The following is a 17,537-nucleotide window of genomic DNA, read 5'->3' on the forward strand; positions in this document are numbered from 1 at the left end:
TGAAATCTTCTTAATACAGCATCACCCACTGTGACATGGAAGCTGGCTGTAATTAACCAGCTTTTACTCTTACCTTTTACATCAGACAGAAGAGATTATGACTATATTCAAATCTCTATCTGCAAAGGAAATTCTTAGGAAGGTTGTTGATAAAACTGTATTCATTATAAATATGTAATATGACAATAGTACAAGACACATTTAATTGAATTGGTTTAATTTATGGAAGCAGTAAGATTTAGAACTTCTTATTATTGAAGCTATTATTTTCCTAGTTATACAATTATTTAGCCACTACTTGGCTGTATGAATGTGTATTTATTTTTATCTTAGACCGAAATGAAACAAGATTATGCTTATCAACTAGCATTTGTTTTCATTGAGCAATTTCATTTTTGAAGTTCACACAAACATTTCTTGTAATGTTCCATACATCAAGTTATGCATAATCAGACTTAATATCATACAACCTGTAGATTATATTAATAAAATACATCTAATCCATTTTGACATAAATTTGTGCCTTTTGATTTCTAAAAATTATCTTTAAATATACAAATTTACTCAATGCTTTAATGAACTGAAGTATTTAGATTCTTACAGCTTGTCATACCAGAGAAGTCGGAGAAGCATTAACATACAAAGTTGACATTCTATCAGAACATTAACTGGACATATTTTATAGTACATATGCTTCCTTTATGAGTTTGTGGATTTATTGCTCAGTAGTACATTTTCAAATTACTATCTGGAAAGTGATCTTAAATGTCATGACAATTATGCATATATCAATATGTATTATGAAACATCCCTTTTGGCACTTACTGCATAGAACAAAAAGATACACTATATCATAATTCTTAAAATTAAAATGAATAAATATAAATCCTCAGTCTGACTTCAGACAGTATGTCTTCATTTCAGCGAAATATTTGGCACTACGAATAGAATTATCAGAATTTGCCAGTATTGCAAGACCGAGGATTGCAGAAAATTACAGTATTTACACTTACATCACTAACAGCATACCTAAAAAAACATTCTGAGATGAAAGTAGAGAGCACTCAGAGAATATCAAGTGATATCTAAATAAATTACAAACATCATAGTGAAACTGTGAAAGCTATACGGAAGCCATAGTTCATTAGCATAACATTTTAAAGAACAATGAAATCAAGATAATTTAATGTATCGTTGCATTCCTTATTTTGACCATTACTGTCTCAGTGCATCAATATGTCAGTATAATCAGTATCGTTGTCACAAAAACTGATGCATAATATGTAACAGTTCAAAACATACACCATTATAAACTTTCTAGTAAATCCTAAATGTAGGTATGTACTTTCCTTAATTCTTTCGACAAATTAGTTTCTGTGAAAATTGGATAATGATATTAATGCTGTACTGAAATATGTATGAAAAATTTCATCTGGTTTTTTGAGCTGTTGCCAACCACGGAAGAAATTCCACCTCCAAAAGGCAAGATGGACAAATTTTCTTCTATAAGAAGGAAATCTCACAGAATACAAGGCGGGTGGCAACCCTACTAGTTATGTTTAGTTAGGACCTTCAAAGGCCATAGCAGTTATAAAGCCTGAGCATATAGTTTTAACTTGTAACAAACCCCTGCTTCAAGAAGCCAGTGTAAGGCAACCATTGCAAGTTCTAACACTTCACAGAAAAATACAGTATGGGAATTTCAGAGGCCTCACTACACATGATCATCTGTCTCTGGTTCATCATCTGATACATGTTCTGCAAGCAATGGACTCCCATCTTCTTTGCCATGAGTTGAGGATGCTGGTCTAGGGGGTGCTATGGCAGAAGGCGGCAGATGGGTGCACGGAGTTGTAGGTGCTGATCGAGACAACCATCGTCGTCCGACAGCACCAAGGGTTAAAGGCATGTAGAGACGACGTCTAGATGCTCTCATCTTTGAGTTTCCATTACTGTTCCCACCTTCTTGAAAAGGCAGTTGTTGTATTTTATCAAGAAGTTCCCTAATTTCCAAAGTAGGACTTGTTGCACGAGGGGGTGAGCCAGGTGTGCCTACTCCTGCAAGACTGCTGACATCAGAACCAGTAGTGGAGAGGGCAGTTGCAGACACAAAGCTCTGGGAGCAGGGAGCAGGCACAATGGCACTTTGCTGGGCAAGTGATGGCAGTGGAGTGATGGCACTAAATTCATCCAAACTTCCAGCACATGAGTAAGGCGGTGGAATGATAGTATTGGCCTGTAACACAAACTTCTTGATTTAATTCAACTATACCCTATAAAAACACATTAAAATGTACAGAGTATTAAGAAGTAATATTATATTTCATTCGTTACATCAATGAAATAAGCAGTCTTTCACATATTCCCAAACTTGAGCATTCACTCAATGTAAATTTTTACATGTCTCTGATAATGAAATTTATACTACTAATTCTATTAAGTAATAGTAGTAGGTAGTAGTACTATAAGTAAGATGAAGCAAAGTATTTGCAGTAAAAGTTGTAAACACCTCTGGAGTAGTACAAGGAACAGATTTCCAGTATTTATATCTTTGGCACTAAGTGCAGTTGTAGTATTTTGTCAAGGAGTTCCCTAGTTTTCAGAGTAGGACTTGTTGCACAAGGGATGAGCCAGGTATTCTTACTCCTTAGGGCATGGTAAGGTCTATACCCAAGTGCTTTTGTCTCCAGCAATTAACTATATATTTACAGTATTTCTGTGTTTGTCTCAATTAATACTCAAAGTGTGTTGTTTCTAAATTCTTTATCATTCTGATGAGGAAATCAGACATGTCTTTCAGGGAGAATGAACCATACTTTTATCACTTAGCCTAAGTAACCTCCAGGTAAACATTAATATGGACCACATAAGGAAAGCACTTTGCTTGATCCATGAAGAGAACATCCTAATATTAAGAAGGAACACACTGAACTGCACAGGAACATGCTTAGAATTAGATTGTTCATCCTGAAAACTGTGGTCTCTGACTTTCCCATGCAAAATTGAGCAGTTGACTGCTAGCAACATTAGATTGTGGCAAGTTGTATCTGCACTGAGAAGTATAGCTGCAGTATGAGTGTGTCTCTTGGAGTGTAAACTGTGTACATTGGTATCATGAGGAGAAGTAATCCCATGAATGTTGTCAAAATATTAGATACAAAGTTGTGACGTGCTGAATATGGAAACGGAATTGGAGTCTAGGATATGTAGTACATGAACATGTTATATTGTATACTAATAATGCGGAAATATAAATGAGATGAAACAGAAATGCATGATGTTACGTTAGATAGATACCGTATACTGATTATCAAGGAAAGGAAGGTCCTGCACCTTATGATGGCTGTTCAAGCTGTACAAGAAAATTAGAAATCACAGAAAACCATTCTCAGCTCAGCCAACAGCAAGGCCTGCTCACTTACCTCCCGAATGCAGAGCTTGTCACTCTCTCAAGTTTCACTGCTCATTCTGTATCGTACTTCCTTCATCACTATAAGCCTTATATGAGATGGATCACTGACTCTGTATGGCTACAGTGTGAAAAACCACAAGTGAAGTTACATGATCTACATTTCATCACTTGAATTCACTGTGTGATATACAATCAATTTTCTGCACCAACGTAAAAGCCTATGTTGCAATGTGCTTGGCCAAATGCAGGTTATGACACTGATGTACCTACAGTATATCATCATTTGAAAATATAATTAGTATGGCCTTTGATACTGGACTGCTTGAATGCAAAAGTGATATATGTGGCTTTATTGAGATGTGCATATTGTTTTATTCCACTTTGCTTTAACCACTTCACTGAAAGGCCTCATTTGTATTTTGAAGACTAACAGCAACACTGTCAGGACAGTACGTATCATATTTAGGCCTACTTTAAAAAGAGGGTTTTTGAAAATGTTGATGGAAAATGTTACTGGTATGAATTATGTGTGGTTTTCCTCATGTTATATTTCATTCTTTTAATGAAGTTCCTCTCGCAGGACTTGAATAGATTATTATTCAGATGTCTGAGGCAGACTGCACTATTTTAAATGGGAATGACTGAGACCACTGTTACTGTGATGAACAATCTTCATTCTAAGCATGTTTTGATGTGGTTTGGAAAGTTCATGGTCGAGGGTGTCCCCAGGGGTGTAACGTATTCGGTACGTGCCAACCTGCCTAAATAAAAATTCAGGCCCCCGTCAAATAACATGTAAAGCCCTGTGAATAACTAATATACCTACATTTAATTACAGCAGGTAGAAGTAATGCAATATAGGAATTATTCATTATAAAAATAATGTTGAATATGTTGAATAGGTTTTATGTGACTGCTTCCCTGGTTTAATGATTGAGCTCCTAGCCAACCATGAGATGTTCAAACAACTTTAATTGGTTTTATTTTTCAGTAGCTACAGAACTATACTCTGCAACTGATAGTGAGGTCTCAGTTATAATTAATTTATTCGATTACAAAGAAATATTTCAATGAAGTTTGAAAAATATCAAACTGCACAACTGATAAGCCTAATTTATTATTAACTTCGTGCAGAGAAAAATCATTCAGAACTCAGTTATATTATTTTTATTTATTTGCGAGATGTCTGCGGGGCCCCTTAAAGGCCCGGCCCCCCCTGCATTGTAGGCCCTAACGTTACGCCCCTGGGTGTCCCTTGTAAGTATAATACTTTTTAATGTAACTAAAGGCACGGAAAATATATACGGTACTTGTATTAGAGGTAGGCCTACCGGTACCAGCTAGGGTAAGGTAACCTGAAATGCACCACTTTTCATAACAATTGTAATAGAAGCCTTAAAATGTTCTATTTCAGTAATATAGTAAACACACAGAAATGTTCTTGTATGTTTTGGATATCAAGAACGCATCCGTGGCTCAAGCGGCAGCTGCTGCTCTCACCATTGGCTTCCGTGGTTCAAAACCCGGTCACTCCAAGTGAGATTTGTGCTAGACAAAGCGGAGGTGGGACAGGTTTTTCTCCGGGTACTTCAGTGTTCCTTGTCATCTTTCATTCCAACAACACTCTCCAATATTATATCATTTCATTTCATCTATCAGTCATTAATCAGTGCCCCAGAGGAGTGTGACAGGCTTCGGCAGCCGGCACAATTCCTATCCTCGCCGCTAGATGGGGGCTTCGTTCATTAAATTCCTGAACCGTTCTAGTGACTGGAAACAGGCTGTAGATTATATTATTTTGGATATCAAAAGGATTTTAAACTAATTTTTACTATAACATGTACTACTTATTTTGGTACGTTCTTATACAGCACTATGAGAGGTTCCATTTAGGTAAATGGTTTCCTAAATTGCACCACAGGTTGCCAAAATCGCACTCGTGCCTACCAGTACCTATGTGGTTTTTCAGTTGAAAACTTGTTTTGCAAAATAAGAATATTCTCCGAAGTAGACTCACTATGTATTACACTAAATATGCTATAACATAAACTTTGAAATATTGAAAAACGTGCATGATTGTAATGATATAAAATATCCATAAATTAGCCCACTGAAAGCAAGAAAATACATTTATCAATGTTCAGGTCTGGTCTTCAAGTTATGCACACACACACACACACACACACACACACACACACACAAAAACTCACACTGAAACGTTGTTTCGTGTTTTAAAATACCAGTGCAGGTTTCATTCGCCCATTTTCTGCAGACTGTGCATTGCACCATGCCCTCTACTTTCAACAGGATGAAGCAGAAAGAAGTAGAAAACCAATTAATCTACCACTTGCTCATCGGCATCATCTCTTCAAAATGTTGCAGTAGAGATGGGAATTAGCCTCAAGTAATTAAAAAGCTAACTTCCTGACGCCAATTATAGTAAGACCGAACATGCTCTCTTCGAACTTTAAAATTACGGTACACTAACGAATTGTTTTTCAGCAGCGAGTGGTAAACACTGTTTGTCTTCCATTCACTGCCGCGTTTCTGCCACAGGTTGACTCCCCGAATAACTTCCCCTCTGGCGTGATTTAGAAAAGTTTTCTTTTGTAGGTAGACCTAGGTATTTCATATTTTCTGCTAAATTCATTCAATCTTATTTTCCCTTCTTTAAACCGCGTCAATGCACGTGTCGTATTTTCCGGAGATCATTTCCCGTACTGTCCCCCCCTGTCATATTAATCGAATTCTAGAAATAAAGAAAGAAAAAAGAAAGAAAGAAAGAAAGAAACAAACAAACAAACAACAACATTAAGTTATACTCATTGTGAAACGTCAACATTCATGGCCACTTTTGAAATTATTTTAACCTGTAAATGTAGGCTATCGTATGGAAATACCTAGACCAAGGCCCACGATAGTTGGAGCCTGACGTTTAGAGCCACCGGTGAGAAAAAGTTGAATAAGAGTGTCTCCATTTTCATCCTTCCAGTATAATTAGCAAATAAATAATGACTGCATGAAGATTCCTAAATCGCACTGGTGATGTTTAGGCAATTCCGTGGTGGTGCGATTTCAGCAAACACGCCAGTTTTTCATGCCCAAACATTTGAACGGATCACAAATATCACAATGTCAAACAGTACCTAAATGTAGGATCCTATATGACAAAACAAGGTTAGCATGAAATCCCACACAGTAAAATATATATGCAGAATACTGAAATAAAACTAGTTAGTACTGTCAAATATCTTGGGTTGGTGATTGATAGGAACTTGAACTGGACAGAGCATGTTGAATACATTACTAAAATGATCACACCTTTTGCAGGAATTTTAAAGAAACTTAGTTATCTTATCCCACAACATCTTCTAAAACAGATCTACTACTTTTTAATTCATAGTCACCTACAATATTTGAATGTAATCTGGATGCGCTGTAAGAAGTCTGACCTGAATGAGCTAATGGTAGTACAAAATAGAGCTGTTGAAAATATACTTAATCTTCCCTACTTAACGCCAATAAAATATCTATACCTAAGTGCTAAAATACCACCCCTAAACATGAGTACAGAATTCAATATAGCTGTACTCATGTATAAAATAAAACATAAATTAATACCCCACAACACTACATATACTCTGAATTCTGACAACCATCCATATAGGACTAGGCACGCAAATGACTTTGCCTTATAAAATGTTCGCTCTTATAAATATGGTATAAACAGCTTGAAGTTCTCTGCAATCCAGTTATTTAATAATATCCCTGTGGAGGTAAAAGCAGCACCAACTTTGGCAAAATTCAAACAAAGAGTCAAGCATTATTTTTGGGAAAGGTACAGTGCTATTTAAATCAAAATATCAGTTGTCATTTAAGTCATTCTCCCAAACAATCTTGCAAACTGTCTGGAATTATTCTTGTACCTCTGCAACTTTTATGTTATGCAAATACTTTGTAATCTGTTCTTGTACCTCTGCAACTCTGTGTTATGTATATCTACTGTAAATACTCTGTAATCAATTCGTGTACGTCTGCAACTTTTATGTTATGTAATTGTAAATAATCAGAAATCTATTTTTGTACTTCTGCAACTCTTATGTTATGTAAATGTAAATACAGCCAGAAATAATTCTCTGTAATCCTCATATTGATGATGTACATATTTTATATATTGTAGGTATGTGTTTATATGCTCAACCATTTACTAATAATCTCATATACACAAACTATATTTTGATGTGTAAGTGCCCGCCAGTATGTAATGTCCTGTACAATTCCTATGTATGAGCCTACAGGCTCGTTGGAATTAATTGAAATGAATGAATGAATGTACGAATGGTTGTCACCTTAGTATCAGGACACTAACAGATCTAACATACAAATGGTCATTTTTCTTGAAACTCAAGTACAATACAAACTTTACTAAGGCCCACGGTGAGAAAAAATTGAATAACGGTGCACGAAAATGTTCTGTTACTATGGCAACGATAACAGCGATCCCACATTTAAGTATGCTATTGGTTGCCTTGCTTTCAGTTGCTTTTGTGATATTATTCGGAGTGGTATTGTGTTAGTTGTTGCTTCGTTATGTATTTACTTGTTTGTTTTCTGCATATTATTTTCGTTGTTAGTTTTTTAAGTTAATCAGTAGCCAGTTATACAGTTCTATTCTGTATTTATCATATGCATTTGTTGAGGTTATTGTCAGAAACTGCTGATTTTCATGATTATGATATTCTATATTTATCGGCAGTGACGTGTTCTGTTAAGGCGCTGAAGTCTAAAACACCGAGGTTAGCCGGTTCGAGTCCCGTTGGTCGAAAAAATTTTCACCATCAGAATGTTGGCCGGCAGGGTAGGGGAGGTGGTGGTATACAATTTCTAATCACTAGATTGCGTGCCAAAAGCCTGGATTAAATTCCAAACCTCTCCGCAGTGCTCATATGGAGTGAGGGCATATGACGCTGTTGATGGTGATTCGTCCGTCGGATGGGGACGTTAAGCCTTGAGCAGACCCCTTGGTGCTATTCGACAGGAGTAGGCTATGTGCCGGCACCGGGTTTCACCCTCTCCCTACTATCATATATCACGTCATTCATTTCATCTCTCATTAACTCCTCTGATGAGGTTGACGTCAGGAAGGGCATCCGGTCATAAAAAACCGCCACGACAAGTTCATCTCACCTCATACCCGACCCCGTAGGGAAACGGGACAAGGGCTGGACAAACATTAGCACGAGCTGTGGAATTGCATTATGCCTATATGTTTTATTAAACACTCAGCCTGTATGAAAGGGTGATTGATATGCAGCAGAAGGTGGTAATTATGACAACGCAGCGTACTTCGTAGTTACTGCTTTCGCCGCTCAAAAATCAGACTTAGATGCGGAAAACTATCGATGGCGCTATCGATAGTTATCGACAGCGACCACTATCGTCTTACATCAATTGTCAGTTGCCTATTATCGATAGTCGACGATAGTTTTCTTGCCTCATTGGCTTATTTTTCGCGCTAACAGAAAATGTAAAGCTTTTTGCAGTTAACTGGTGAGGACTGAGGAGTGTGTTCCAATTCATAGGTGTGCATTTAAGTATCTCTGCGTACCTGCGACTTCAGTGCCGGCAAAAAAGACTATTTCGCATTTTGGAAGGTGGGATTCTCCATTCAACCTAACCTTAGTTGAGTTGATGCCAATAAGGGACAAAAATGAGATTTACATGTTGTCAGAGACTGTATGTAGGCGAGAGAAGATAAGGCACATTTTAGGTCAAAGACTTTATGAAAGCACCTGAAAACCCTCCTGCCATCTGTTGAGAATGCTGTAAAACATTTTTCCAAAGATACTACCATACCCGAGAAAATGTCGGGTGATCGCAAAATGAACACTGCAGCTGAACGAGAATTCCTCGCGCGGTGACGTTATGGGCAAGGGCGTGCAGCCCGAGAATGTCTTGGACGTGCCACTGAAGAGATTTACGAGTGATTCCGATTTGAATTTAAGAAATTACATAGCATGAAATAGTTGTGCTTTCTACTGCTTTTTGTGGATTGTGTTCAATAAATGTTCTATTTTCGGGCATTATGATATGATTCGTACCACTTTTTGAAAATTATCGATTACTATCGATAGTAGAGCTCATATCGGAAAATATCGATGGCGATTACTATCGATAGTTTGCCGCCTCTAATCAGACTCCAACTCTTGTGGGCCCAATTAGAGCACACACATGGAGAGCAAACCACTATGGCATCATGGGAGTGTTCCTTAGTTCAAATTACTATCACTAGGTAGTGCTTAAATATGACCGCTATATTTATAAACGTGGTGCGATTTAAGAGCCAGTGCGATATTGGCAATCGTACTCTACACTGTATTTCATTAAGTTCAAAATTTATTTCTACTGTTGATAACATGGTGATTCTATATCTCATTGGTCCTTTGAATCAACACAACTACTTTGTAGTTCATGTTTTATGGAATATGAGGATGTGTAATAAAGGTAATACCGTAGTACCGGTATCCTAAAAAAAGCAATTTATGGGGATGTGTCTCCATTTTGATCCTCCCAGCATAATTAGTCAATAAATAATGACTGCATGAAGAATTTGGCACATTGTGCTATTTTTCAGCCCACTGAAATCTTCTTGGAAAAAAGAACCTTCATCTTCAATATTTAACTCAATGATATTACCAGAAAACATTATAAACTAACAGTTAACAACTTTTCCATGGCAGTTCCTCAGATGCAACTACTGAAGCTCCAATTCACTTGTTTACGAAGTATTTTAATATAATAATATTGTATTTTTAACTTCCAGTGTTGCTAATATATTCTGTACTCAAAGATTCTCCAGTGTGTTTGAAACAACCGCCTCCTGGCATTGGGACAGATTTGCTCTAGATAGGCACTTTAACCAATGAGAAACAGATACCGGTAGTGGGAAAGTAATGGCCCCAATCATGAGGGATAGCTTCATTCTTACATCGCATTGCTGCAAGAAGGAGAAGGAACACAAGCATTATGACCTGTGTTAGAGGGTAGCATGAAGCTCTTGCCCAGAATTTACTATCAAGCTCCAACACCCCCGCAGCATATTATGTGTGGTTGAGAAGAAATTATACTCGGTTACTGAAACAAAGATCTTTTGCTCACCTTGCTGTTCCTTTGTTTTTTGCCATTTCAGAGTGTACTTTCTTTTGTGAGTGTTTATGAAAGGAGTGGTCACTGTATTCTGTTACCGTACTGCATTATGTGTGTGCTAATTTCGAGTGTTATATGATTCTGGCAATAAGTTATTTCGTATTAACCAAAATTCATGTTTCTATGAATTTAGCTTATTTCCAGTGGCAACTTAAAAATAAGATTGAAAATGAGGATGTAAATTAACGTATCCTTTAAATGGCAAAGTACGCGGTGTACTATAGATACCATTTACCCGGTGGAGTGAGGAAAACAAAAGGGACGTATTATTAATGGGAAAGCTGACACCTGCTCTTAAAATATAGCCAATCAAAGTAAAGGAAAAGGTGCGAAATGGTACCTCAAAGTTTTAGAATCTAAGGTATAGTGAATATTAGTGGTTGTCCGGCAGCTTTTATTTGGAGAAACTGTTTTGTTGGCCGTGTTTGCTAGTTATCATGAAAAACGTCACAGGTATTTTTAAACTTGTTTAATACTAATCGGTTGTTGCGTATTCATTCTGATTGTGCAGAACATCTCAAATGTGCATTGCAACGTAAAAATCTTGAGGAAAATCGAAATACAATGGCAAATGCTCTGAAAGACAATTCCGCCTTTATGTAGTGCAATAAAACGAAAATGTCAGATTGAATAGGATGGTGTTGCGCATTGTAATCAATGCGGCATTATCTATAGCCAAACGAGAACTAGCTTTTCGTGGGCATGATGACAGCTCACCTTCAGCTAAGAAGAGAAATTGTTTAAAGAAAATTTGCTCCTTGGCACAATGAAAGGAATGGAATATACAATCAGACTGAGCAGTAAAGCTAAACCATTTGCTATTTCTGCACCCCGTCGTGTGGAAATATCCTTAAGAGATGGAGTTAAAGCGTAGCTGGACAAAATGATTAAGGAGGGGATGATTGAGCGAGTAGAGGAACCTACACCTCAGTGTGCCCCCTATGGTTGTGGTCCCACACAAAGATGGTAGGGTTTGGATATGTATGAACTTCACACTGCTAAATAAATATGTCCAATAGGAAAGGTGACAGCTACCCTCAATTGATAAGTCTCTGGGTATATTAGAGGGTGGAAAATTTTTACAAGACTAGACGAATCTAATGGCTTCGTGGCAGATCCCTTTGTACCCCAATAGCTATAAACTTACAACATTCATAACCCCATTCGGCAGATTTTATTTTGAGAGTGTCCCCATGGGATCACATCTGGTTCAGAAGTATTTCAAAACATATTCGTCAGATACTACAGGGTCTACAAGCAGTAGTTAATGTTATGGATGATATACTTGTGGAGGGTGAGGATGCACTTTAACTCCGTGAACGAGTCGAGAAGGTACTAAGTAGACTAAACGAATACGGGATTACCCTCAACCCAAGTAAATGTGAATTTGGTGCTCGAAAGGTAAATTTCCTAGACTGCAGACTAGAGGACAGCAATTTCCTACCTGATACTGAGAAATTCTTGGCAATACAAAACCGTTAACCTCCCAGTAATTTTTTCAATTACGACAGTATCTTGGAATAGTGAACTATATAATGAAATTCGTACCGAATCTTGCCGATTTGACCGCCCTTTGCGGATATTGCTGAACAATAATCACCAGCGGGTCTGGACACATGTACGACAGGAGGCATGGCAGAAGATTGAAGGTATTCTTGCATCGTCTATGACATTAAGAATATTAAAAAATGCGTACCTACCAGATTTACAGCAGATTCTTCTTCATACGGACTGGGAGCCATTTCGGAGCATTTCCATGAAGACCGTAGGTTGCCTGTATGTTGTGCCTCAAGATCCCTCACCACTACGGAGTAAAGATATGCCCAATTTGAAAAAAGAGGTTTTGGCCTTGATGTGGGCATGCGAGGGATTTCAGGATTATTTCTTGGGTGCATCCTTCGAATTAAACACGGAACACAAGCCGCTAGTATATTTGTTGGGAAGTAAACCACTGTGACGTTCCAGCAAGGATACAGAGACTCAGAATGCATCTGTTGCATTTTGATTCTGTTGTTAAATATATGCTAAGGAAATTAATCACTGTTCCCGACTGTTTGTCACGTAATATCTTGAACACGGCACACATTTCAGAAGGCGGAGACGATAACAAATAGATGTTAACAGATAGCATTTTCCGAGCATTGCCATGCTCCGAAACTAAACTCCAAGAAATGAAACGAGCACAAGAAGAGGACGCTGAATGCAAGGAAATGGTCAGAAATTGTTTACGTGGTAAGTGGGAAAAATCGTTAGTGTTTCGGTAACACAGATCATAGACGAAGATTGTGAAAGACTTGCTAATGAAAGGAACGCGAATTTTTATACCATGAAAACTTCGACAGGAAATGTTGGAAAAATAACATTATGGACATCAAGGACTGTTTAAAGGCCGAAGACGGACCAAGGAGTCGGTGTGTTGGCCGGGAGGCTCAAAGGACATCGAGTGTATTGTAGCCAACTGCAGAGTATATTTAGGAAACAGGTAGGAGCACCGTGCCGAACCCCTAATGAGCCACAACAGCCGCAGCAGCAAGTCTCAGCGGACTTATTGAAACATAATGGCTAATGGTACCTTGTCATTAAAGATTATTGCTTACGTTATTTGGAGCTGGTGTACGTATATTCCAGCGGTTATAGTGCGACTGAAAAATGTTTTCGCGCGTCATGGGGTGCCTCTAGTTCTTCGTTCAGATGGAGACACCCAATTTGTGTCTGAAGAGTTCAAAAAATTCGCTGTACAGTACGGATTTACATGTGAAATATCTAGCCCCAGATACCCTCTTGCAAACGAATGTGCAAAGAAAGCGATCGATATAGCAAAGAGGATTCTTTCAAAATACGTTGACGTCAAGCTGGGACTTCTCATATATATGAACGCTCCATTAGAATCGTTTCTTCCATCTACCGAGCTGCTGTATGGTAGAAAGCTGTGATCCACTTTACCATCAACAATGACTTTCCAAAAGATGTCTCAGCAAACGTTTAACCAATTTCGAAAGAAAGACTTTAAAATAAAACTGTGGAACGAACATTCATTTGATCAAAGGATGGGGGGGGGGGGGGGAGTTGCGAACGCTTCCACCTCTCCAAGGTGGAGACAAGGTCTGGATTCGGGATATGCGGCGATATGGAACTGTCGCTAGGAAATCGGTCTTTCCCCGTTCATACGTGACCCAAACTCAAGAAAGAAACTTTATTAAACGGAACGGAAGATTCCGAGAGCATTTGAGGTATGATCAAACGTCATCAACAACATTAGGTTATAGGGCAGCATCCGATACATTAGAAGAAAAGGAGCTTCCACCCATAGCTGTCGAAGCCCAAATTGGGACACCAGAACCTGAGAAGCAGGAGGCAACACGACAACGATCCCTAGAGTTCAAAGCCCACTGGTCAGGTTTCGACATATATGTAATTGAACATATGTATTCTATTGTATGGTATTGATTGTATTGATTCTATTGATTTTCTTTATTTATATCATCTATTTGTTTAGTGATAAGAAAATAGATATGTTGTGTTATGTAATCTCTTGTATCGAGATATCGACTACGGAGAATATCAGAGCATTGTGTTTTTATCTAGCATGTTTAGTTTTGTGAATATTTGGTTATGTTGAGCATGTAGTAAATGGGCTATGTTAAAATACGACAGCTTATTAACGCCTTACGCTCACCATTACACTTAATGCACTATAATTCTGGCAGATTACTGGAAACGACCCATCAGTTCCATTTTCAAATTCCTTATCCATCATTCAAACCTCCTAGATTTCTTCCTAAAGGACATCACTTCAGCTATGGAAAACCTAATGTTTGTATCTTACTTCATTTATTTTTATGCTCTAAGGTATTAGATTGCAAGCTTTCACCACAGTCTGCCATGAAGACTTTCCAGTCCAGTAATAGCATATGGTATCATGAGATTTCTGGCTCTTTTAGTCCATTAGCCATGTGACATCACGGTATTTTACCAAGTGGTGTTAGGAGATAGCTTGTAGTACTGAAGCAGTCCAGCAACCAAACATTCTAAATCATTCAATCATTTTAAGGACTGACAGATTTACATGAGACAATAAATTCTCAATACCGGTATTTATGTTGTACAGTATACTAAAATTGCATTGACTTTCACTTCAAATCTTGTTAGAATGGGGATAAACGATTATGTACAAACAGGGTGTATTTATGTTTAGTAATTCTTAGCTAAACTAAGCTAAACTAATTAGTCTGGCCTGATTTATTCCGCTACGATAATGGAGTATATTGTACAGCTGGCTGCTCAATGTCGAATGATGGGCGGCAAAATAACCTGACTTCCTAAGGGAACCAGCAGATGTAAGCTGATGGGCTCCCTTAGGAGGGAGGTAGTTTCTCAGTCGAGAAAATGCCAATGTAAAATATCCAGTAGATGGGTCAGCCACATCCACTGTAAGAAATGCCAGGCAGAAGAACATTTAGTCAATGGCTGGTAGTTTCAACTGCAGTGGAGAGGAGTTTTCAGACAAAAAGAAGACAATGATCAGGGCTAAGAAGCTCCATTAGATGGGTTATTGCTTGTAAGGAACGTAAGGCGAAACCATATCACTATTTTCCCCTAGAAAATGCTATGAAATGCACAATTTTGGAAGTTGAAATAGCTGGCTACTATGACGATCTGCAATAACAGATAACTGAGCCCGGCAGGGGAAGGAGTAAGGCTTCTCAGGTCGTCATAAAATGAAACTCTTGCACAAATTTAGCTACGTAGAATGTTCGCACTATATTAAGACCTGATGAAATAGGAAATGTAAAAAGAGAAGCAAGAAAGTATCAAGTAGAAATGATAATAAGCTTTTGGGCTTTTCCCGTGTCAAGAAAACAAGGTGAAATTCTTTACGTTTCGGAGAGAACTTTGCTCCGAGTCTTCAGAAGAAAATCTCAACTGTTCACGAAGAAGACTTCTCCAATAAAAAAGGTATCAATTTAAGAATGCTTTACCGTTTGTCTATAGTAAGTGGTAATCTCATTCGTCACCAGATGTCTCAGGAAAGGAAGACGTTCCACACACAGAGATGACATCCTCATCACAACAAGAGTTTACAACAGGTAAACCATTTCACTTAATGGTGTATTCAGATTCCGCTATTAAAGCCTAGAAAAAATGGGCCACTTGTGTTCCTCGTTACTTACGGAGTGCTTTTAGCGATTTTTTCTGTGTACCATTTCTGTGTAGTCGTCGCAGACCTCTCCTTCAGAAATCGTTTGTGGTGTCCAACGAGTCCCATTCTGTCGTCTCTAATGGCGCACAAATATTCAGCCCACTGTAAAAACTTCAATAAATACAGAATATACTTGAACTTCACTGAAACACACACGTGCATCCAAGTGGAACAAGTCAGAACACACAGAACACCATTGTGTATATGAACACTCGGCAATAGATGCATCTGAACGAACACGAATATAGCACGTGAGAACGGGAGATTGACAATCGATATACGCATAGCGATATACACGTTTCAGTACCGGTAAACATCGTACATTTGCACGCATTTTTCGTTACCATAGGCCAACTGCTTACTATATTTTCCACCCATCTGAATTCTATATGTTTCAGTAGATGATTTTAATAAACTATAAACAATATGGGCAAAAGAGTACAGCATTATCTAATCCTGTAATCCCTATGAACCAGGAAAGCATGCCAACCATTAATACTCACACTGTCTGATTATCAACATTATGTCTTTGACAGCCAATATAAACCAACCACTGACAAGATAATCCCTCAGTATAGCTAACATCTTTCCCCTTGGTACTCCATCACATGTCTTCCCTAGATCTATGAAACATAAGTTCATTGTCTCTTTCCCTCATAGTATTTTTCAATTTTACTGGATACATACTGAAAATCTGGTCCTGGCAGTCACTCTGTGGTCTAAACTCTTTGTGAACATCTTGTCTAGTTTTCTAATTGAAGAGATACCTCAATAACTGATTCAATCATTTCTGTTCCCTTGCTTACAGATTGGTGCACGTACTGCTTTCATCCAATCGGAAGGTACTTTACTAAAATTCCATACTAATCCTATTACTATGTGATGACATTCCATTCCTGCCTTCCCACTATATTTCACTATGTAAGGTCTAATTTCATCTACAGCATTCCTTCTACATTATGATACTGTAGTTTATTTACCATCCTCTCCAGTGCCTTGACCATAATTTCATTGGCTTCATTGTTTTCCTCTTAATGAACTAATGTTCTAAGGGGAAGGAGATTGCAGGCTAAGAGCTCTATTCAGGATCAGAATTCAGGACAGGTGTCTGTGCAAAATCGGTACGAGTCACTCCAGGTAGAACAACAGAGGGAAGATGAGGGACAGGGAACTGTTGCTGAGATGTGTGGGAGTAGGAGGAAGGGAAAAGGTAGGAAAGGAAAATGTAGAGTAGATGATAGGAAAAGACAGGTGGAACAGGGTCATGGGAAGGAGAAAAGGGAGGAGGAACTAGCTTCTGCAGTTATCAGGAAAGATAGGGCTGACCAGGAGGGGAGGGGATCAAACGAGGTGGGTAGGGTTGAGGCTCTGGTCATGGGAGATTCCATCGTTAGACACGTGGGGAAAGTGTGTGGAGGAAAGGGTGCCAGGGTAGAGTGTTATCCAGGAATTAGGTTGAGGCAGATGTTGAGGAAAGTAGAAGAGAGGGAGGAGGGGAAGGAGAAGGTGGTAGTGTTTCACGTTGGTACCAACAACGTAAGGCAAGCTGAAATAAGTAGCAACATAGTTGGAGATGTGTGGGATCTGGTAAATGCAGCACGGGTGAAGTTTAAGAAAGCGGAGATTGTTATTAGTGGAATACTGTGTAGAAGGGATACTGACTGGAGGGTGATTGGGGATTTAAATGAGACTATAGAGTGGGTATGTGGGAAACTGGGA

At 38.3% G+C, this 17,537-nt stretch overlaps 1 protein-coding gene across 1 annotated transcript in view; it reads right to left on the minus strand.

Annotated features, from left to right (window-relative positions):
• Nucleotides 1-220: 220 nt before the first annotated feature.
• The window catches only part of LOC136863089 (uncharacterized), a 252,592-nt gene continuing 235,275 nt past the window's right edge, over nucleotides 221-17,537 (minus strand). Inside the window, exon 7 of the mRNA XM_067139422.2 lies at nucleotides 221-2,236. Coding sequence (XP_066995523.2) covers nucleotides 1,715-2,236 — 522 coding nt within the window. The 3' untranslated portion in view covers nucleotides 221-1,714. The remainder of the gene's footprint in view (nucleotides 2,237-17,537) is intronic.

The sequence above is a fragment of the Anabrus simplex genome, chromosome 2 (genome assembly GCF_040414725.1).
Source record: "Anabrus simplex isolate iqAnaSimp1 chromosome 2, ASM4041472v1, whole genome shotgun sequence".
Taxonomy (NCBI): Eukaryota; Metazoa; Arthropoda; class Insecta; order Orthoptera; family Tettigoniidae; genus Anabrus; species Anabrus simplex.